The following is a 22,747-nucleotide window of genomic DNA, read 5'->3' on the forward strand; positions in this document are numbered from 1 at the left end:
CGAACAGGCTGACGTATGACTGCTTTGTGTCTGTAATTTCCAACATTTGTTCAAATGTGGCTGTGTATTTTCACTGTAAAACACACAGCACCACTTCCCATTCGTTTGGCCAAAAACAGCTTGTCATTTAAAGGGCCACCCCACTGTCAAATGTTGGCCAAGTGTTGTGTAAAAGACATTTTAAGAGGCACATTAGCTTTGTGTTGGTCCATTGTTTTGTCAGTCAGAGCCAAACACAGTCTGTGCTGTCAGCCTCATGGAAATCATTTTGGAATGAGACTTTACTAGCATGCTGAGGAAGACCGTTTAACTTGACTGTCTGTCTGTCTGTCTGTCTGTCCAGACCCCACCACCATGGTGGAGCTTTGGAGGGAGTCACCTCAGGGATTGGTCAAAGAGGGGGATACTGTGGAGCTGCGTTGCCACGGTGACGGCAACCCCCCGCCGAGCTTCATTTTCAGCAGGGAGCATGTAAGAATGGCCAGCCTTCTCCGTCTCTCCGTCCCCAAGACAGAGAGGGGTGACACGCAAGAGACACGTAGAGAATGTTTTTGATACGGAGAGCTCACAGGGCCCCCGTGTAGACATGAATGTGCAAAGGTCCCTCTCACATGTGACCCAGCAGATCCGGTCTGGGGTCTGAGACACTGGCAGGGCTCAGGGGTAGGACTCATTCCCATGTCAAACACAAAACCATTGTGTGTCAGCACAACACATAATAGTGAGGTCATCTTGACATAGCAGGCAACTGTGAGAAACATCAGTCAATTGAGTTGTTCACAGTAGACTCTTAGAAACTAAACACAATCTGTTCCAGCAGGCTAATGAGATGTGAATTCATTCAAATAAAAGAAATATAAAGGAAATAGTTATATAGCTGCTCCTGTGTTCAAAAGTTTGACATTAAAACTTTTCTGCTAATTATTGAAGCGTAGGCAACATGTCACGTATGTGTAAAAATAAGTAATTGTTCTTAAGATTTCATTATTTTGTTAATTACCATTTTCCCCATTGCGTCGTGGATACCCTTTTGAAAGTCACACTTTCAAATTCCCTTTTTACAGTTCAGACCTTTTTGTTTTTGTGCAGGACCCGGATGTGGACCTGGAGGGCCGTGGCAGCGTGTTGATGCTGCAGGCGGTGTCGCGCAAAGACAGCGGCATCTACCAGTGTCGCACCCTGGACATCAACACCCGCCACAAGGTCAAAGGAGAGATGCAGCTCACTGTGCACTGTGAGAAACGAGCACACACACACACACACACACACACACACACACAGAGGGGTCAAGCGATAAGAGGACACAGTGTAAACACACATGATAACCCCCATGCAATCTAGTAGCCATTAACATTAATTTGCACTCAGTCAGTTCTTTTGTGTTCAGACCTGGACCCAGCTGTGATGGTCCCCAAAGAATCAGAGGCCATGTTCAAAGGTGAAGATTTGACTGCAACATGCAACGCCTTGTCTTCCCTGAAAACATCTACCATCTGGTACAAGGTTGGTGTGCTGAAACACAACGCCATTTCATTAAAATGCAAGTAAGTTGTAATTAATGTGTGTGTGTGTGTGTAGGATGGTAAGATGGTGAGTCAAGGAAACACACTACACCTGCAGGACGCCACCTACGAAATGGCAGGAGAGTACGTATGCGAGGTGACTGTACCCTCCCTGCCCACCCTGCACACCAGTGGCACCATTCACATTGTTGTTCACGGTCAGTAATGCCCTTCACTACCATTTTCCCTCTCTAAATATGTCACGTCACACCTAACCTGTGTCACACTGCGGTGGTTGTGTGTGCATAAACACAGGTGGTCCTCAGCTGGTGGGCGAGGAGCAGGAGGTGCAGCTGGAGGAGGCCGTGGGCAGGATGGTGAACCTGAGCTGCGAGGCACGGGGCCACCCTGCGCCCAGCATCACGTGGATCTTTGTCGGAAGCCATGTGAGTCATTGCAGGCAGATGTGCAAGAATCATTTTCAGCACTAAGCTTTGCCCCTTGCTGATTGAGCTAAAATGCAAACCGACGCCCCCATTGGTCTCCACAGAGCTGGTACGAGGTAGTCAGCAAATCAAACGACTACATGACCCGCAGCGTGGTGTCAGTCGCCATCGACTCGGACATAAGCGCCCTGTGCAACGCGTCCAACGACATGGGCGCTGACGTCAGAGCCTTCAGCGTCAAAGCCAGTAAGAGCGAGCGATCATACCGTAGTGTAGAGAGATGCATGATGGACTAATGTGGATTATTGAATGTGACCATTTTTGCATTAAATCAGTTAAGTTTTTCACTGATGGCTGAATACAGAAAAATGACAGGGTTCTCGGGCACTTCCTTTTTGTACATTAAAGATTAAAAGCAATCCAATTATGTAGGTCAGTACATGCTAAGCTATATGAACAAAGCAGACACTTTTAGCTTTGTGGTGTAGGTGACAAAGAAAATTATTTTAATATCTAATACCATATCACTTTAATGAAGTTCTTCAATTTTGAGAATATGCCAAGGGCCAATAGAAAATGGACTGTGGGCTGAAAATGGCCCTGGGGCTCCATTTTGGATAGCCCTGCACCACACCCTGTGGCACACACTACTGCCGCTGAAAGTAGACTGTCACGGCGAGAAGGGGAAATGCATTCCTTGATGCGCATCTCTATCCAGATCTGCACCAAATGTAATATCTTCTTTCTTTGTCCATGTTCCACCTCTCTACAAAATGTCACGGAAATATTTGAATGGTTGTTTGTCTATATGTGCCCTGTGATTGGGCTTCTTGCCCAAAGACAGCTGGGATAGGCTCCAGCACCCCCGCGACCCGGTCGAAAATGAATGAATGAATGAATGTGTCATCCCACTAACTTACCTGATTAACCAACCACTTTTGTGCCAGCAATGTGGACACGAGGACTTCAAAATCAATTTCAAGAAACTTTATTGTCAAGATGGATCAAAATAAAAAAAAGACTGCTCATTTAACGGAAGTGTAAGCAGTGTTGTTAACGATGTCTAGCCCCCCCGAACTTGGGAGGTATATTTTATATTTAATCAAAAAATTCCTACTGTATTTTCTTTTTGGGAGCTTTTATTCCATTGTGTTGCTTTATTTTGAGTCTTTTCTTACACGTAACAGTGGCTATGGAGTGACATGACATTAGGGGTTAAATCAGAAAGCGCATGGCGACAGACATGTCTCTAAGTGTTGTTCTACTTGTTCGCAGTTCCCCTGGTCACCTCAAGCGCTCCCTTCTCTCCCGGTAAGAATCGTCCTGCGACCGCACTCGCTTTTTGCTCCTCGCTCATTTCACGCCAACTCCTCCTCCTCCTCGTTTTTGACAGTGAAGGCTTTGAGGAGCTGGTCCATGCTTTATTTATGATCTCTCTTTCTGGGACTGTTGCTAGTTTTGCTGGCAGAGCTTTTCGGACGGCCTGTGGGCAGATTAAATATTCTCTTTTACATAGAAGGAGAGAAAACATCACAGCCGTTTGAATGACTGCGTGGAAATTCTCTCTAATTATGTTACAGAGCTGCATGCCTTCATCCAATCCTCATTTCTAGCACTTGATTTTTTTACTTCTAGGGTACTCATTCTATAATGTACTGGCCACATCATTAGGTACACTATCACATACTGGAGCTGTAGCAGACATGGTTTTAGAAACATAACAGTGCTCAATTATGATGCCTTCAATGAACATTTTGTGTCGTACAGCAGCACCCTCAGCTGTATAGTGAGCACAAAGTTAGCAACAAATGTCTAATTGTCCATCTTCTTAGACTGTACTAGTGTTCCTAATAAGGTGGCCAGCGAGCTTATGCTGTATGATGTGTAGAAAATGTATAGAAAGTTACTTGTGGGATTAAAATGTTATGTATTTACATATTCAGTCCATTCCACATTGCTGATGTGGGTAATTACATTCATGGAATAATGTGCAGCTAATGCAGTAAAATAACAGTCCGGATGTGTGTGTGTGGTGTGTGTGTGTTTGTATGTATGTATGTATATATACGTATATGTGTATGTATATATATATATATATATACACACACACACATATATATACGTATCAGTCAATTGTTGAAAATATTTTGATTAATCACATTTTGTCCACAGTTTACTCAGAATTAGTTGCTCATTTAATCGCAGATATAAAGTTTTTCTTCATAATAAGTAGGGGGAATCTCTTTATGGTAAACACTTCGATGTGCAACTACAGCAATAACTACATGAAATTTCAATATCAATTTCAGAAATATGGGCCATTGTTTTTTTTCAATAATACACAGTCATATGTTTGTATTACTTTTTTTCTTTATTAATACGTAGCATATTCGCTCTTAAACACGCCAGTGGTTCAGTAAATACAAAATGTGAGCGAGTGAGACCTCTCACACTGTTTTTTTAATTACAGTGTCAGCTCAAAGTAAGATTGGTTTATTTATCATACTGGTTTAATGTTATGGGTATGTTTGTGAGTAGAAAAGCCCATTTGGGAACATTCAGAAAGGATTATTATGAAATATTTGCCACAATGCACCTTTCCTTCCTACATGTACAAATGAAAATACCTTCTACCTATACCTACCTATCTTGGAGCAGGATACTGTTTGAAAGTTTAATGCGAGCGCCAATTTTTCCTACTTTGTTTGACGATCCCTGAACGCACCATCTACCATTGTCCCATGCACACCTGGCTGTATTTTGGATGTATTTTCACCCCTTTTTCTTTCACCTCATATTTGCTCCCAATTGATACTATGGGGGGGGCGCGGCACGGCGGTCGAGTGGTTAGCGTGCAGACCTCACAGCTCGGAGACCCAAGTTCAATTCGACCCTCGGCCATCTCTGTGTGGAGTTTGCATGTTCTCCTCTGTGCATGTGTGGGTTTTCTCCGGGTACTCCGGTTTCCTCCCACATTCCAAAAACATGCTAGGTTAATTGGTGACTCCAAATTGTCCATAGGTATGAATGTGAGTGTGAATGGTTGTTTGTCTATATGTGCCCTGTGATTGGCTGGCGACCAGTCCAGGGTGTACCCCGCCTCTCGCCCGAAAGACAGCTGGGATAGGCTCCAGCACCCCCGCGACCCTCGTGAGGAAAAAGCGGTAGAAAATGAATGAATGATACCACATTGCTATAATGTACGTATCTTTTACTGAGGTGTTGATAATGTTCCATTAGCTAGTTTTGTGCTAAATCGCAAATGCTAGCACAACAGCCACAGTCATCATATGGACAGCCTGTAACTCCAATTCTAGCTTGCGTTTCAATGCAAAAATAAGCGGAGAGACAACAAGGCACTGCAGTATATGGCAGTGATTTTCAACCACTGTGCCGCGGCACACTAGTGTACCTTGAGAAACCGTCAGGTGTGCCGTGAGGAATTATCCAATATCACTTTTTATAATTAACATTTATTAATCATTATTTGCAAATATTATGTCAATAGCCATTATGTCAATAGTATACATGGACCCAAATATTCCAATTGCATTTGGTTTATTTGCTCAAACGGAAAGAATTGAACAGGGATGGAATATTCCTTTAACCCAGGGGTCTCAAACTTGCGGCCCGCAAGCCAAATGCAGCCCGTGAGACGCGAGACATTTTGTAACATTTTTGGTTAGTGGTGTGCCACAAGATTTTTCCAATGTAAAAAAACGTGCCGTGGCTCAAAAAAGGTTGAAAAACACTGGTATATGGCATTGAAAACAGTTCCAGTCTCTGGCAGGGTATGTAATCCGTGATAAGTCAAACACAGCAACAGTAGATCCAAATAACTTAGGTCTTGCTACAAGAGCCATCTGCCAGGGCTTTGAAGCCAACTTTACCAATCAAAATGCTCTTTTTCTTATTTTTTGTCCAGTTACCATGCGTCAGTTAAACTACGGTGTGGGATGAGGGTCAAACAGGAGGCGCGCACGTTAATTACGTGTCAAAAAAAATTACCACAGTGACAGAAAACGTCAAGTGAAAGTTAACGTGTTAACTTTGACGGCCCTAATAGACCAAATTTTACAAACATAAATCGTTATTTTGTCTGTTTGTCCTTTTCTTCTGCTTTTGTTTCCACTTCTGTGTTCAAATGAGGAATGGGTACAATAATCAGGAAGTCAGCTATAGAATTGATTGTATGGAATGGAGGGAAAAATGGATGATGTGTAACGACGCTGTACTTTTGTGTGTTTGTGTAGTGGAGGGCAGCGGCGTGATCATCGTGGTGATCATCCTGTGTCTGCTGCTGCTCGCCATCCTGGGCAGCGTCCTCTACTTCCTGCACAAGAAGGGCAAGATCCCCTGCGGACGCTCGGGGAAGCAGGAGATGTGAGTTTTGGCCTACTTGGCTTTTGTTGTTGTTGTTGTGTTTCTTTCTAAATACTGTATATCTCCTGCGTCACCACCTTTAGCTGCAAAGAGAAAACCACCAAAGATGACATCGTGGTAGAGATGAAGACCGAAACAAAGAGCGAGGACACCGTGCTCCTGAAGGCCATCAACGGGGGCAAAAACGGCCCGAGTGAGCAGGTACCCTTTTTTTTTTTATTCTGAGAATGTCTTTTATGTAATATAATTTTATGTATATAAGTTGATTTTCACAGCTTATTTAAAGAACCATATTTTCCTAACTTCGTTTCTCAACTAAACATGATAGTAATAGTAATAATTATCTAAAAATGTGCTTTATGTATAGTAGTGTTAGGGCTAAATTCCAATCAATAACCCCCAATTCCAATGAAAAAAGACCTAACTTTGTAATATTATGAAAATAAGTCATCATTTTATCAGAGCAAAGTTGTAACCTTACAAGAATTACAGAGGTCATGTCACCAAAAACAGGCTGGATGACAAGAGGGACGCATTGGTTCTGTAGTGTGATGAAGGGAGATGGTGAGCCCTCATTTCATTCCGCCTTCTTGTGGAGGCGGAGCTACTTGGGAGTGGACACTGAGGCGTTTGGTCGGCAATGTAAATATAAACAAAACTGTTCAAAAATGATGCACGCTCACAGACAGTGTCGCTCGCTACATTGCAAAAGAAGTGCAACCGTTGGATATGGCATACATTTTCAATTCTGGCCTCCCTGCATTGGTTGCCTGTTCGCTTTAGGATTGATTTGAAGATTTGATTTGTTTTTAAGGCGTTGAATGGGCTGGCCCCCAAATACATCTCGGACCTCATCCAAATTTACTCTCCAACGCGGTCACTGAGGTCCGAGGGCCAGCTCCAACTTGTGGTGCCCAAGACGAGACTTAAGACCAGGGGAGACCGAGCCTTTTCTGTGGTTGGCCCCAAGCTATGGAACTCTCTCCCCTCCCAAGTAAAAAAGGCCCTCAACATCGAAAGCTTTAAGTCTCATCTTAACTTTTATTCTCTGGTTTTTAACTCTGAGTGAGTCGCATGGTCCTGTGTCTTTTAGTTTAGTTTTTTTTTTTTTTTAATTGGTTTTCTTTTTTTATACTTTTATTGCTTTGCTTCTTGTTTTTAATATTTTAATATCTATTTTACTATTTTATTTCTTATTTGATCTTTTAGTTTTGGATTAAATTCAATTTGTACCTTTATTTATTCTATTTTATTTTTACTTTTAATTTTTTTTACTAGTCTGTGCAGCACTTTGGAAACTATATGAAACTATATAAATAAAGTGTATTGGATTGGATAAACAATGTACAGTACGTACAGGCACCTTCTGTGTCATGCTAATGGGGCTCACGCAGGTACACTATACCTGAGTACCATCTAATGATTCAAATGTCAATGACATCATTCTTGACAGGCCCAAGTATTAGCGTTACAAGGGTAAAACATTATGTATCAAAACATGAACGTTATAAAAAGTCAGTTTTTAGGAGTGTCGTAATATTAGTAATAATCCCTTGACCGTGTTCGGCACCCTCCGGTTGAGTGGGGTACCAAAAGGGCAGAGCGAGCGACACAACCCGGTCACTGAAGGCGTCACGTGTAAACTCCAGTGATGCCATGACGTTTTTTGCATGTGTGTCTTTGCAGTAAAGTTGCGCAAGGATCAGCGGGGTCGTGCCCACTAAGAAGACAAGGAGCTGATCTGAGACCAGCAGGGACACCAATCACAGTGCACACTCCATACAACATCAGCAGCAGTATTCACCACACACACACACACACACACACACACACACACTGACTTTTGAATGAATGTTTGTCGTTATTTTTTCTCAACTTTCCCAGCCATCGTGGTCGTGGTTTTGGCTTCGTGTTTCATCCTCCATCAAAAAGTGTACATATTATATATATATTTTGTTATTTAAGATATTTTCACACACGTGTTAAACTCCCTGGTCGCGGCGTGCGGGTTCACAACAACTGCTGTCAAGCCCTGCCCCCGCCCCTCATACTGTTTGTAAATACACCACTTGCCAGCGGACTGTTGCCAGGCGGAGTTCACAGGTGCACAGGCGCTCAAGGTTGGCGATCTGCTGTGCCCTTTGGTTGTGTTTTTTGAGAATGTGTCAGACACTGAATTTGAGTATTTTCTTCTTTTTGTTTGTGTTTCAAAGGGCCATTTACTTTACTCCCGTCTTGATACAATTTATGTTTCATATCCGTGCTAGTTTGGCCTGCGTGGCACAAAGGGACAATGAGCGTTAGGATTCATACCACAACATGCAGGGACACTTTTGTGAGCATCATATATTGTTCTTTGTGTTAGATCTTGGCAGTTGAGATGTGCGGTGTTCCAAAAGTCTTTTGTACAAGCAGGACGAGACATTGTTTTTATTTTATGTTTCTTCTGAAAAAAACAATTGTGTGTAAATTAAATACTGTACATGTGATTCTTTTGATGCTTGCGTTTTTTTTAAATACGTTTTTGCAAGAAAATGCCAAATAAAAGAAGTTTTTTTTTTCAATCCATTTCTCTTATTTTATTTGTATTTGTTTGCAGGGGTCTTGAGAGTGTTCTTTAGGGAAAAAATGACCTAAAGAACTCAACTCAACAGTAGCTCAGGAAGTAGGCCACTAAAGGTCACACATCTGCAATGAATTCAGCCATCATTTTGTGTAAAAAAAAACGATACACTTTCTCTTGTAAACTTTGTGCTCACATAACCTCAAGTACGCCCCCCACTTTTAATGACTCTGTGAACCGCATTTTAAGACATCATTAGCTCGCCTTTAAAACCATGCTGTGTCTATTTCACCTAACAATGTCCACTTATTCACTAATGAACCCTTCAGTCTCCTCACTCATTTCTTTCAGAGACTCAGACTTTTATTAGCTCTCTTCCTCCCCCGTCATCTTTCCCAGCTGCAGCAGCTTCTATTAAACTTTACTCCTCCTGAAAGATAGCATCTCACAGCCAGATGTTGGTGTGAGGAATCGCCCGAGGGTCCAAAAGAAAAGTTCCATTTCAACATTCTGACGAAGTGACTAGACAATGATGAGTAATATGCCTGAAAATACTTGATTTATTGACTTTGTCTATTGGCGCTTCCTCACTAGTTTGCCATGCATCTGCTGCCCTCTAGTGGTAGTAGTAGTCAGCTGTAAGTCAAAACGTTAAATCAGCCATTAATATGGGTTTTGGTGGAATTAGCTAGTTACATTTGTTGAAATGTTTTAGATTTGGAAAATGTCCATTTATAGTACATTCAATATTTTATAGTAAAAATTATTTTTATTGAAAAAAATACATTGGTTGAACCCCCCTTTTTTATATATATATTTGAGTATATGCAAATACTGTAATTTTTTTCGGGTGCGAGTTCAGTAACAAAAAAATGTACACTACACAACCCAACTAAATACATTTTACTAAAATGCAGTGTTAAAAAATGTCTTCAGTGAAAAAAGCAAATTTCTTGAAAAAAAAATCTTATATAGCTGAAAAAAAAATGAAAGTATATCTCTAAAAAATGACATTTGTGTATTTTAAATACTTTTCATGAAATAATATATATATTGTGATCAACCACACACACAACAGCAACATTATAAAGAAAATACAGTTTAATTAAAAATCTTAATGGCTTGGGCATGAAAACATGGCAATACAATGAACGAACGAACGCTGAGGATATTAAAAATACAATAAATAAATCATATTTACAAGCAGACGACAAAAGCAGACATTTTTAGTAGGCGAGTTGGTGTTGAGAGAAAAAAAAGGCGAGTTAAAAGATGTATTTTTTTTAAGCACATATAAATTTGCAGTGTGACTAACACACACACACACACACACACACACAGTTCATCATTAACGCTGCAGAGAAACTAACATTTTAAGTTTTGCCTTTTCAGGACATTTACTGCAGGTTTTGAGAGCGGGTAGAGGACAGGAGGGGGAGGTATGTCTTTTAGACTGCAGTGCATCATCATCATCATCAAACATGCAGTATCCCTCTCACGACGTTCCGGGAATTAAAAGGTAGGACCCTTGAGTCCTCCTTAAGGCCTAAAGAGGAGACATTAACCAACCTTAGTGACTGCACTGTGCTACTATGTCGTGTTAAGAGGCAATCACAAAGAACAATTCTTTAGTATTAGCATTAAAGTCATTGACTGTGTTAATCTCTTTCATGTTAATGCATCTGCGAGCTGCGTTCACCTGCCCAAAAAGGCACATTTATGATGCCAGTGTACTTTTATGCTGGAGTGAGACATCTCCCCTCAATATGCCGGCTATGGCTGTCATGTTGCGTAGCGAAAGGTCTGAAGGACTGGAATGTGTTCAACGCTTCCCTTTTGGCATCTTTTCAGTCGAGCGTTGTTAACGTAAAAAGAGCTTTCTAACAAACACGAGCGGAAATCGCAAAAGTCTTTTATAGTTTGTTAGCATTTTTTTTGTCGTAAACTGTTACAAGTAGCGAGAAGCACGTTAAGAGAGACGCAAGGGATGGGCACTTTGAGTTCTCCCTGTTTCATTTTCTGCCCGTCTAGGCGGCACAATACTTGATTATTCATTGCGCTCCCTGCTGGTTGCTGCGAACGAAGTGAAAACTCTAATGCCTCAGTTGCTTCAAAACGTCTTAACGCCAGAACATCAACATTCTTGCTGCGGAAAATATGTTATGGTAAGGTTTGGGGCTGAAAAGTCGCAACAGCATGAGAGGCTACATGACCGCTAGGGAGTGAATAAAGTTCCCAGGTTCAGTACGTCCGCGTTGCCTTTGCTTCTGCACGTTAGCATGCTTTTCTCAATAAGAATCAGCAGGTTTGACCTTGATTTTTTTTTACACTTGAAGTAAGCATTTTAGCAACAAAGCTCAGAGCTTCGGGCTTCCATTGTTTTTACCGTTTAATTTAATTGAGTAATAGAATTTCTAAAAATCACATTTTGTTCGCAACCACAAAAAGCGGCTACTTTACTGAACAAGCTAATTGGTAGCAATGCCCATCCCTACGTAGAACGTTGTTGGTACGACATGAATTATTATTATTAGCTCATTCAGGACCTGTGCGGCCACATCATCGTACAAGACAAACAGCGAGGGGTGGCGGCGGTGGCGTCACGTTGAGTCAAAGATGACAATCTTTGTGGTCCCTCCTTAGCATAAAAGAAACAACAGAAAGCTACCGTTTCCTCACATGCTGCGTTCAAGTCAATCTGGCACAAGACGATCGGACAAAGCAGGAAAGCATCGACAGCATCCTGGGCGATAATGGCACGAAAAGGACAGCGGGCGGGATGGGGAGCGTGGCTGACTATGTGGCGATGTGTGCGGCGGAGGGCACGGACACAAACTCCCGCAGGATGTTCTTGGCCGTTTCCAGGTTGTTCTGCGCGATCATCAGAGCCTTCTGGATGTCTTGGATGGAGTAGCCCTGGGACATCAGGCACTCGATCTCACCGCTCAGCGCCACGCCGCCGCTTGCCGAAGGGGCCGGTGGCGGTGTGTGGGAGGAGGAGGGGCGGGGCTGGTCCGGGAACGGGGCGGGGAGCTCGCGGTTGAGGGGCCGCGCTCGGCGGTCGGAGTTGGCCCGGCGCGGAAGGGGCTTGGGTGGTCGCTCCGGGTCGGATGCGAACAAACCTGCGGGCGACAAAACAAGTTAGCTTTCGCCGACAAAACCTTTACCGCAATCTCAGTTCACTTACTCGCTTCCACAGCGCCGTCGATGCTGAGCGAGCTGAAGGCTTTGGAGGGGCCGTTCATGTCCGATAGGGCTCGCCTGGCGGGCGCCGGAGGGGCCACCGGTCGCGGGCAGTCGTACTCGTATACGTCCTCGAAGGAGGCATTGGCCTGGGCGGCCGCAGACGAGTGCTGGGGACGTTCTGAAATAACACAGGAGCAACAAGTCCTCCTGTTACCATAGCAACCACAAGCAGACTATGTGACATCATACATGGTGTGTTACATGCGTAGTGTGTGCGCATCGTAGTGTGTGTGACATACCTGCATGGTGTATGACATCATACATGTTGTGATATCATACATACTGTGTGACATCATCTCATACTAGAGTGCATTCTAAAAGGGTGAGCCAGTGAGCATCATAGAGATGCGGAATGTGGTGTAAACAAAGAACAGGAGTGTAAAGGTGATTTTAGGGGTGTTATTTCATGTCTACAGGGCTCTAATAATGGTAAAAAAACATATTTAGAAAGTCATAAACAGGTTTTCTATGCTCAAATTATGAAAATTCACTTATCACAGACTGGTCGGGAACCAATTAACCACAATAAATGAGCGATGAGTGTATACATGCAAATATAACACTATAGCATAATGCGTTTTTAGTGTTTGACACAATGTATGCCATTAATGCCATTTTTAATCCTTGGTGAGGAAATGACTAAATATTGCAGCCTTGCTTGTCCTTTTGGAAAAGGGTGGAGTGTTACCTTGATTGGCCGCCTCCGAGGACCCGGCCTGGGCCTGGATGTTGCACATGGACTCGTACACTTGAGGGTCACCAGAGTCCACATCGAGCCTGTCGCCACTGGGGAAGGAAGACAATACTAGAACCTAGCAATGTAAAAGAAAACATCCATCCATCCTCTACTGCTTATCCGAGGTCGGGTTGCGGGGGCAGCAGCCTAAGCAGGGAAACTCTCTCCTCAGCTACGACGTCAAACTCCTCCTCCCTGGGGAGGTGTCTGGGAGGCATCCTGACCAGATGCCTGAGCCACCTCATCTGGCTCCTCTCAATCTTCACCGGAAACAAGTCCGACTTATTGGCAGCAATGCGGACCAAGCTCTGACACTAATTCTCCAGTACTCATCACAGAATTCCTCAAGGAACACGATCGAATGCCTTCTACGAGTCCATAAACCATATGTAGACTGGTTGGGCAAACTCTCATGAAACTTCAAGGACCCTGCCAAGAATGCAGAGTTGGTCCACAGTTCCACAAACAGGACAGAAACCACACTGCTCCTCCAGAATCTGAGATTAAACTCGACCTTACCAGGAAGGCTGAGGAGTGCGATACCGCCATAGTTGGAACACACCCGTCTGTCACTCAATACAGCAGAGTCGTGTCAACCAGGACACCCCCACGGGGTCCAGCGCCTGAAGGAACTCTGGTCGGATCTCATCTACCCCTGGGGGCTTGACCACCTTGGCAACCTCAGCCCAGGAGATAGGAGAGCCCACCACAAAGTCCTGAGGCATTGCTTAGTCTACCAAAGCAATCAGCATCAGGGTTTCTAATTAGGTCAAAGCACAGCTGTGGCTGTAGGTAACCTCCTGATGACGTTAAGGAGGCTGTCAACCTCTAGCCTCTCTCGAATGACGGCCTGGTTCCAATTGGTCATCATCTCTGTGACCCCCCCATCAAGACTTATACATCATCTTTGTCCTACCTGGCGTCATTGAGATGGTTTGCTTGACTCAATGATGGTGGCGGGGGTGGGGGCACCAAGGACCCCGTTATGATCCACGGGGTGCCGGATGCCGGAAGGGAGGTGGGACTCATGTACTCGTTTTCCTCAGAGTCGGCAGACAGCTTCTCCCTGCTGGACACAGCAGACGTCGGCAGCGACCTGAACACAGTAAAAACATAACATGTTTTTTCTGAGTTAGAGAAACGTCAAGATTGTTTAAATAGTTCACCTGGCGGCCAGGCAGTAGACGGCGTTGGTTGCCGCCTGGGCTTTGCTCCCCTCCGCGCTGGCGCAGCCGCTTTGAGACAACGCAGAGGGCACCTTGCAGACAGACCGGGGAACCATGTAATTGGAGGCCCAGGCAGGTGTATCCGGGGTGGAGGGCAGGGGTCTTCTCTGGAGTCTGGAGTCCTGACCCGCTAGGGGGGACGGTCGCTCAGGAGGCGGTGGGGGCGGCAGCTCTCTCAGCGCCGGGGGCAGTGGGAGGGGCTTGTCCCTGTGTGTGGCACCCATCTGTGTGCAAAGAAAACGGAAAAATCCACAGTCATCTGTTTGTGGGAGAACCATTCCAGGCAGCCCAGCTAATTAGAGGTTCCAAATGGTTTTTCTCCTCCTCCCTGCTGGACATTTCCATTGTGTGGTGCTGACAGGCCTTAGCGAACCTTTGCTGTGGCTCCTTGGCCCAGCTGGCTGTGGGTGCTGGAGGGTCTCTGCTGAAGGAGGTCCAGTCTGGGCGGAACTGGAGGCAGCTGGGACACTGGAGATGGAGGACGCTCAACCTGGAAACACATCTATAATTGTTCTTTTGCCAAAAGGTATATACACAATGTATAAATGCCATTAATAATGAAGGCTTCATTGAAAAAATGCATTTTGTGTTCAGTTGTGTTGTCATTGACTAACATTTCAATTTGTTTGATGATCTAAAACATCTTACTCTCTTATCATCATATTAATTATGTCTGGTCTACATGTTTAACAGAAATACAAAGTGTATCCAGCTAACAGGTAGCTAGCAGTAGCTCACCAGTTTACGCTGAGCAGCTCACCAAATCTCTATTTTTATAACTGTTCAACTCAGCCTGTATTTAATGATGAATGAGCACACCATTAGAGTGGGGATATGCTTTGAAAATAAAGTACAATTGAAATGTTGTCAGTCACATAAAACACAAATAGCTCACTTCTCCTTTCTTTAGCAGCTTTTATCGTGTCTTAAGCCTGAACACTGACTTTATGCCGTTTTATACAGTGCAGGGGCAGCGCAGTGGCCAAGTGGTTATGTTGTAATGACAGTAAAAAGCAAACTGCTCAGCCGGTATTATTTGTGCTGATAAGTTGATTGTAAACATCAGGACAAAAAGTTAAACATACATGACTTTCACTGATAATACTTCAAATGCGGCTACTGCCATTTTAAAAAACTACATATGGAAGTTGCCAATATGACCAATATTTTTTGACCTGATGCTAATTGCAGACTGCGGTTAACCAATTCTCGTGCTGTTAGTTTGCCTACCTTGCTGCAGGCCAGCCTGCTCATGACAAGGTTGTGGTCCTCTAGCCGGTCGTCATCATCGTCATCGTTGGCGGCCGCCTCTGCCCTGCTGGGACCCTGGAAGCCAGCAAAAGCCCCACCACCGGCCTTGGGGTGGAAGGGGTCCACCACGATGAGCTCGGTGCCCTTGATCTCACAGCGGCAGAAGGGGCAGCCCTGACCCTCCGACTCCTGATGACATCCCACAAGTTTTTAAGACGTGTTAGGGGCTTATTAGGAAGCGAGAGCTGTCATGGCGGGGGCGTCCCTCACCTGCCAGGCGGTCAGACATGAGGTGCACATGAGGTGTCTGCACGGCTCGATCTTCACGTTCTTGTCGTTCTCGGCGCAGATCTTGCACAGCTGGAAGGTGGAGCCCATCTCGCAGTACAACTCATACTGCTCCTGTAAGCAAGATGTGACATGACCTTGAGGAGGTGAGCTCATCACTGTGTGTGTTTGTAAGAATAACTAACCTGGGTAACTTTGATGTGGTCTTGTGGAGAAGGTTCGCACAGGCCTGTTAGGTCTGGATTCTGTGCACGACCATCTGGGAACAGATAGCTAGACAACACCCACACACATTTATGTGGAATTTGAGACAACTGAATACAATAGAATAATTGCTAATAAAAACCATTGCTTTAGGCAATGATTTGACACTGTATATGAATACAGGGCATGAATGTCTTAGCTAGGTACACAAAAGGTAAAGTAGCATCATATGTGTCAAGTGTATTAGCAGCAGGACTCACAATCCCTCCCTGTAGCCGTCAATGAGCGCCTGGAAAAGAGGTTTGTTGTGGGGGATGGTCTGCAGGATGTTGCCGTCGGCCGTCACGTAGCCGATGGCCCACTGGCCCAGGCGAGTGCAGCTCAGCCTGAAGATGTAGCTGACGGAAAGAAAGATGCAGAGAAAGTAAGATCAGATGACTACTTTGTCATGTAGAGTTGTACAGCCAAAGCGTGGGCTAACCACGGTTTAAACACACCGCTCGCATTGCTAACGGTCACATTCATCATACACTTTTTAATTATGCCAATTCTACCTGATAACCTTGCATATACAGTACCGCCTATTTTTGCACATTTGGCAGTATTTCAACTGTCGTTAATTGTACATATTGTATATACTATATACAGTATCCCGCGTTTATCACATTTAATTGGTTTTAGCCCTGACCGCGATAGCTGAATTTATGTTAATATATTATATATATTCAAAAATGTCTTATTTAAAAACAGAAACATAGTGGAATTGCAACAGGGAAGCTGTGTGCATTACACTGACTGCCTGCATCATCTTCAACAGCGAGCTGGGACGACCCATCAACCTGCAGATCCACCTACCACCGCAAGCTGCTTTAGAGGGAGATGGAGGCGGAGTCACAGGAGACAGGAGTGCGGTTGTGGCGGTAGTCTGACGAGCAGGCTAGAGGCTAGACCATGACTCTGACTCCATCTGCTCTATCACTCATCTTTCATTATCATTCATTAGTGGTGAGTACCTAACTGCCTTTTAATAAGCGTGTGAGGAATATTATAGGGTTTAGAGTGTCAAAAATAGACATTTCTACCGGTGCTTCCGTTAACTGTGTTTTTTTGCTATTTCCGGGCGTGGGCGATGGGTTTGCAGATCATAATAGCAGGGGATCTACTGTATATGTATAAAACAACAACGTGTCTACTTCTCACCTGCCGGGCTTGTGGATGAACCTGTGCAGACGGGCCTTGACCTCGTCGTAGGTGAGAAAGGCCATGTAGCCTGGATGTGTGACGGCTAGGCTGTTCCAGTTCCTTAACAGCGACGACCATGGCTGCACACACACAAACATACATATACACACATACAAACACAGTTACATTGGCTGTGGTCATAACAGGACTGATGTGGACAAAAGTATTAGGATCCACATGAAGTAAAAATTGAAGTAAAAGCTGTTCCCCTTTTGTCTACACTTCCGGGAAGAGTTTGGGCATTGAGGTCAGAGAAGTTCATCACAAAGTTGTTCTTCCACATTAGACTCATCCAAGCATGCATTCAAGGACACATGATATTTAGTGAGAAGTGCATGGATTTATTAATTAAGATGTATGTACTAAATGTTTCCTAAATGTAAAAGTTGGAAGCATAATGTTAAAAAAAAGAACAGTTCAGTGATATAATTTGGGCTAAAAAGCTAATGGAATTATGAATGACTATAGGGTGTGTCCCTATAGTATATATTGACATGTTGAGTGCAAAGTGCTGCATCATCATCTGTACGGTCTACAAGTGTGAGAGGATCTGACCTGGAAGAGCCTGGTGAAGATGTCAAATTCAAAAACAGAGATATAGTCGTTGCAGGTAAGGTCGATGGTGGACTTGAGGGCCATGGCCTCCAGGCCCGAGCTGATGGGGTGGAACTCGTGCAGGGCCTGGCGGAATGTCCTCCACGGAACGATGGTCCTTTACATGGCGGGAAGACAGGTCAGGAGTGTGGTAACGTGGACAACACCGGGTGGTGATGTGACACTCACTTGTCCCCAAAGGACCTCCTCCAGAACTCTGCGGCATCCGCTTTGGTGATCCTGAAGTTGTCGCCCTGGAAGAGGCCGTTGGGGAAGATGGCTTTGAGCTCGGCCAGCATGTGGCTGAAGATAAGTGACAGCTTGGTGAGGTTTCGCCTGAGTAGGAGGAGAGACAACATTGATGAATGTTGGATGATTTTGATGTTCTGTGTTATTGCAGAACACATAAGATGGGCATTCTAGAGCATGTCTCCACACAGGGAGTTGAACAACATAATAGGACCTCTCATGATGAGGAAGCACCGACTTTCGCTTTGTAATCACTTTGAGGACCAAAACAGGAAGTAGCTGTGACAATTATAGATTTTATCATTGAATGACTGTCCTACTTTTACTGCTATTTTTTTAATGTTGACTCACTTTCATATTTTTTTCCAGTGATGTCAGTCAGTATCACGTGCACAGCGTGACCTGTAATAATCTTCCTATTACTTGTATGTGTGTACTACTAGATGATATTGAAATTATCAATGCAAGCCCACATTTTTTGAAAGCCACAGAGTTCTTCAGAGAAGAACTTCCTGTACTGCACAACAAAGATACATTCATAAATCTATTACATATAACATTAACTCTTTATGATTGCTTTATGTATATTATGGTTGGATTGGTCAATTGGTAATCATTCATTCATTTTCTACCGCTTATCCTCACGAGGGACGCGGGGGCCATATTATAAAATACCACGTCTTCTGGTGGCCTTACCTGGGCTGAGAGTTCTCCTCGTACATCCTCTCCTTGGCCTCCTTGAACAGGGTCATGGTCTGCTTGGTCTTGTTTGTCAGGTTCTCCATGACCACGCGGAAGTACTCGTTCTCACCCAGGATCTCCATGCGGCTCTCATAGCGCGACAGGACAGTGCGCAGGTGCTGGTAGGTGTCCGGCAGCAGGTCCAAGATGTAGGGTGGGCTGTTCTTGAGCGCCACCTTGGGGTTCTGGCACAAACGCACCACCTTGGAAAAGACAAAGAGGAGGATGAAGGCTACTAATGCATGCACAAAGTTGCTCGGTTTCAAAGCAGTTAGTAGGGCAGTTAGTAGGGCATTTGCTTTGAATTGAGATCATGATTCTCTGTGGACACACACACACACACACACACACACACACACTCAGGGCCATGTGCTTTTTTTACCTGCTGAGCTGTAACATTATGGATACAAATACGTGAAAGGGAGATGCCGTTTCTGATGACTTCAGCAAACTGTAACGATTGACATGACCATGACCCCTTTGTTGAAAAGATCAATGTTTATTTAATTGCTATAATTACACTTCTGGTCTTACATTTAACTCTTACTTTTTGATAAGTCAGCTTTCTATTGGGTGCTGCTACGCATTGCCTGTATTTGCCGATTGCATTTGGTAACAATGGTGTGAACTGTGGCTAATAAATGCTTTGTTTACAATCAGTCAACTCATCAAAGCGCCTACTGGGTTGCATAAAAGCAGCAATCTCCTCGCGTTTAATTGAACCCAAAATGCCAGTGGAAGACAATTAGGACGATAATGGGATTGAGAGGATTATCAGCACAGTGATGTTCACAAAGTCAAGAAAAGGGAAGTAAGTAACAGAACAGTTAGTGAAGGCCCCATGTCACTACCTTATCCATGAGTTTCCAGCATTTCTCCACCATTTTCTTGTCGACCACAGCAGGCTGCGGGGGCTGCAGAGGCTGCTGGTGGGGCTGAAAGGCGTCCTTCATCAAGCCGATGAGACCCGCGCCCCTCCTCGGATTTCCGGCCATTAATTCTACTCGGTGACCGGGGGAGGGGACGGGGTAGAGGGGAGGGGGGGCAGTTGGCCCGGTTGGCAGCCTTCAATCCTGACACCCTTTCGAGCACCGCCTTTGGGCCCTGGTTTGGGCTACAAACTGCTGGTGATCTAGCATGCACAAAAAAACAAACACAAAAAGAGGAAGAGGCGCAGTGGTAGCTAGCTGCTCGCTAGCAAGCTAACAAGCTACATTTGGAGAGTGGAGGGGGGGAGTAAAAGAAATCCCTCTCGGTTCTTTTGAGTTCTTTCCTCGGTGTTCAAACTCGTCGCTCTGGTGTGCTGTCCGCTGCTGAAGAACCACTTCTGATTTCGAGATAGAGCCAAGCGAGCTAATAATAAAGTGTCGCTGTCGACCAACAAACAGCTTGGGAGTAGCAGCAGTTTGCCACCAACGACAAGTCAGCAAGTAGACAGAGAGGGATGGGGGAACCCGGATATCCTGACGAGATCGCCAAAATAAAGCTAACGTAAATAAACACAAATTGTGCCAAAAACTGACTACCGTGTATGCCCAGCTCAATAAATAACAATATCGTGCAAATCACAAAGCCTTTACAGTTAATTTGCTAATTAGAGTGCAGCAGTTTACAAATTATTTTTTATTCATTATTTTATCACATACTACAATTGAATTGTTTTGTATTTTATATATTTCCTTTCCTTCACTGCATAATACATTTTATTATTATTTTTTATTTAATAAGCCAGAGTTGTCGAAACTCAAGGGCCATTTTAATATATTTTTTAACAGGCTAAAAGCAACTTTGCTGCAATAGATATGCTAAGAAGATCTATATACAATGGTGTCTTGGTTAACGTCATTAATCTGTTCCAGAAGGTTCGACTCAAACTAAAACCTCTAACCAAAGCAAATTTTCCCAAAGAAAATAATGAGAATACAATTCAATCAAACATTTTAACACAAAGCACCTTTTATGGATAATAACCATTCAGAAAATGATGCAAAAACAAAATTTACCTAATAACTACATTCAATATATATATATATATTTATATACACATACATACATACACAATCTACAGTTAATCTACTGTTAATAAAAACACAGTTTTTGATTTGTGAAACCTTTATTCTATTTGTGGAAATGCAATAAAGGCACATTGGTAAGTTTTTTTCCCAACATCCAGTGCATGTCAGACCTTGAAAAACGCTGGCTCAAGCGCTCAAATGCGGACTGGATTAATCTACAGATCATGAATGTTGATAAAAACATTGTATGTGACACCTTTATTCTGTTTGTGAAAATGCATTAAGGTACATTTCTCTCTGTTTTCATCCTCTATCCCATATTAAACCTATTGTGCAGTTTAAAAACCACTGGACATCCCCAAACCTGGACTGGATTAATCATAAAAAACATAGTTTCTCATTTATGAAAACCAAACATACCTGTTCCTTGAACTAAATATGTAAATTATGTAAATAGTGCAAATTCAAATGTGTTACATCAAACACACCCATGGTGCCTGGAGGGCTCATTCAAATGTGTATCAGTTAAATGGTAATGGTAAACGGTCTTTCACTTGTATAGTGCTTTCCTACCTCCAAGATGACGCAGCATCAGGACCAACTGGGGGTCCAGCATCTTGCCCAAGGATACTTCCACATGATCATGGAGACAACCACTCTACCACCTGATTCATGCTGCCCAATAGTTAACTCTCTTACTTACGTATCTGCAGCATCTAAACTGGAGCGCCCTTGAAGCTTAAAGCAACATCAAGTAGCCGAGCCCCCTGCTCAGCCTGCTGTCCCCCGGGGAGGAACTCTGCAGACAGCTCTCTGTAGGTGCTGCAAACTCTGCGCTGCTGGACGTCCTTTCGGAGAATGCCATGCTTCCAGCGATGGCGCGCCTCTCCGTACAACGCCACCAAAGATCTGCGTGGGAGCAGCACGGCAACGTTCACCTCCTCAGCCAGTCCCAACAGAGGGAGACCCTGCTCCAGTGACATGGTTAGAGTGGTGTCGGACAGCATGTTGACGGTGACCAGGCGCTCTCCCCACAGCCAGGAGTCGTCCAGGTGGGGGTCAATGGCGGAGCCTCGCTGAGGATGGTAGTCCAGATTGCACTGCTCCACAGGTTTGAAGTCTGCCAGATTTGCCTCTTGCTGCATACGGAGGACTAGTTGATGGCTCAGACTGGGAAGTCCACTGAAGCTGCCGAGGCGTACCTTCTTCTTTTTGAAGTTCACTTTTGGGCCAAAGTCCTGCAACACCAATGTTATAAATTGTATCATCAGTGCAAACTATGTGGATACATGATCTACTATGAAACTACCATCTTGTACCTGCTTCTTCCGACCAGACTGGGACGGATTCCAGACATCCTGATCCATGCTGCTTATCAACTCTGTCTCCTCCTCCTCGGATAGGAAGTTCTCCCACAGGAACACCCCAGGAAAGGGAAAAGACGGAGGCTCTGCATCTTTGCGAACGGCTAGCTTTCTCTCGGGGTCATAGAAGAAAAGATGCACAACCTAAATGAACAAAGACACTTCATTATGTTGGCAGTGACTTATAATCATCGGTATGCACTCTCTCTATTAGCAAACTGGCATGTTGTCATTCAGTAAACCAATCAATAACAAGCCGTGGTGGTATGATTAAGTACTTGTGTGTGGATCCATCTAAATGTCAAGGCCATTTCAGTTTTGTTCTATGTTTATTTTAACACAAATCTTTGTTTTTTTGCGATGAATGTACAACATCGCCTACCCCATTAACACGGGATTGTTCCCTGACGGCGTCGGTCGCTTGCCATTTAAGACTAAATTGTTTGTACACAACAACATATAAGTCCATAAAGTAGATGTCACTACAACACTGATTTACCTTCTCTTCCTGTAAGCGACTTTCTTTCAATTCCTCACACAGAAGACAGTGCCGAATACCTTTGCAAGCACAAGAAGCAACAACATCCGGAACCATCATGCCAGCCTCTTCTTCTAGAATACGCAACGGGTAGCGAAGCTGTTAGATTGCTATCGCCACCTTATGGACATGGTGGGTAGCGAACTAATTTAAGGTGCC

The 22,747-nt window shown here is 44.1% G+C and overlaps 3 protein-coding genes across 5 annotated transcripts in view; 1 reads left to right on the top strand and 2 right to left on the bottom strand.

Annotated features, from left to right (window-relative positions):
* The window catches only part of mcama (melanoma cell adhesion molecule a), a 35,075-nt gene extending 26,180 nt beyond the window's left edge, over positions 1-8,895 (top strand). Inside the window, exons 7-16 of one of the 2 annotated variants that reach the window (XM_058087155.1) lie at positions 344-471; positions 1,090-1,234; positions 1,388-1,503; positions 1,579-1,720; positions 1,818-1,948; positions 2,053-2,194; positions 3,224-3,259; positions 6,202-6,331; positions 6,415-6,532; positions 8,018-8,895. In XM_058087155.1, the coding sequence (XP_057943138.1) occupies positions 344-471; positions 1,090-1,234; positions 1,388-1,503; positions 1,579-1,720; positions 1,818-1,948; positions 2,053-2,194; positions 3,224-3,259; positions 6,202-6,331; positions 6,415-6,532; positions 8,018-8,020 (1,091 nt within the window). In that variant the 3' untranslated portion in view covers positions 8,021-8,895. The remainder of the gene's footprint in view (positions 1-343; positions 472-1,089; positions 1,235-1,387; positions 1,504-1,578; positions 1,721-1,817; positions 1,949-2,052; positions 2,195-3,223; positions 3,260-6,201; positions 6,332-6,414; positions 6,533-8,017) is intronic. The other variant, XM_058087156.1, reaches the window with a different exon arrangement.
* Positions 8,896-9,994: 1,099 nt separating this feature from the next.
* Positions 9,995-20,129, bottom strand: LOC131138753 (E3 ubiquitin-protein ligase CBL-like). Its single transcript, XM_058087960.1, has 15 exons — positions 19,523-20,129; positions 18,627-18,874; positions 17,871-18,017; positions 17,643-17,799; positions 17,046-17,167; positions 16,106-16,243; positions 15,827-15,914; positions 15,624-15,755; positions 15,333-15,542; positions 14,476-14,592; positions 14,043-14,326; positions 13,793-13,972; positions 12,829-12,926; positions 12,082-12,258; positions 9,995-12,016 (listed from the first exon to the last, which is right to left on the bottom strand). The coding sequence occupies exons 1-15, from the start codon at positions 19,664-19,666 to the stop codon at positions 11,691-11,693; spliced, it is 2,568 nt and encodes an 855-aa protein (XP_057943943.1). The 5' UTR covers positions 19,667-20,129; the 3' UTR covers positions 9,995-11,690.
* Positions 20,130-20,785: 656 nt separating this feature from the next.
* Positions 20,786-22,716, bottom strand: alkbh4 (alkB homolog 4, lysine demthylase). 2 transcript variants are annotated; one of them, XM_058087349.1, is made up of 3 exons: positions 22,609-22,707; positions 22,006-22,194; positions 20,786-21,924 (listed from the first exon to the last, which is right to left on the bottom strand). In XM_058087349.1, exons 1-3 carry the CDS (start codon positions 22,633-22,635, stop codon positions 21,403-21,405), a joined length of 738 nt encoding a protein of 245 aa, XP_057943332.1. In that variant the 5' UTR covers positions 22,636-22,707; the 3' UTR covers positions 20,786-21,402. The 2 variants fall into 2 exon arrangements, with proteins under 2 accessions (XP_057943332.1, XP_057943331.1); XM_058087348.1 differs by having other exon boundaries at positions 20,787-21,924; positions 22,550-22,716.
* Positions 22,717-22,747: the final 31 nt, after the last annotated feature.

The sequence above is a fragment of the Doryrhamphus excisus genome, chromosome 11 (assembly GCF_030265055.1).
Source record: "Doryrhamphus excisus isolate RoL2022-K1 chromosome 11, RoL_Dexc_1.0, whole genome shotgun sequence".
NCBI lineage: Eukaryota > Metazoa > Chordata > Actinopteri > Syngnathiformes > Syngnathidae > Doryrhamphus > Doryrhamphus excisus.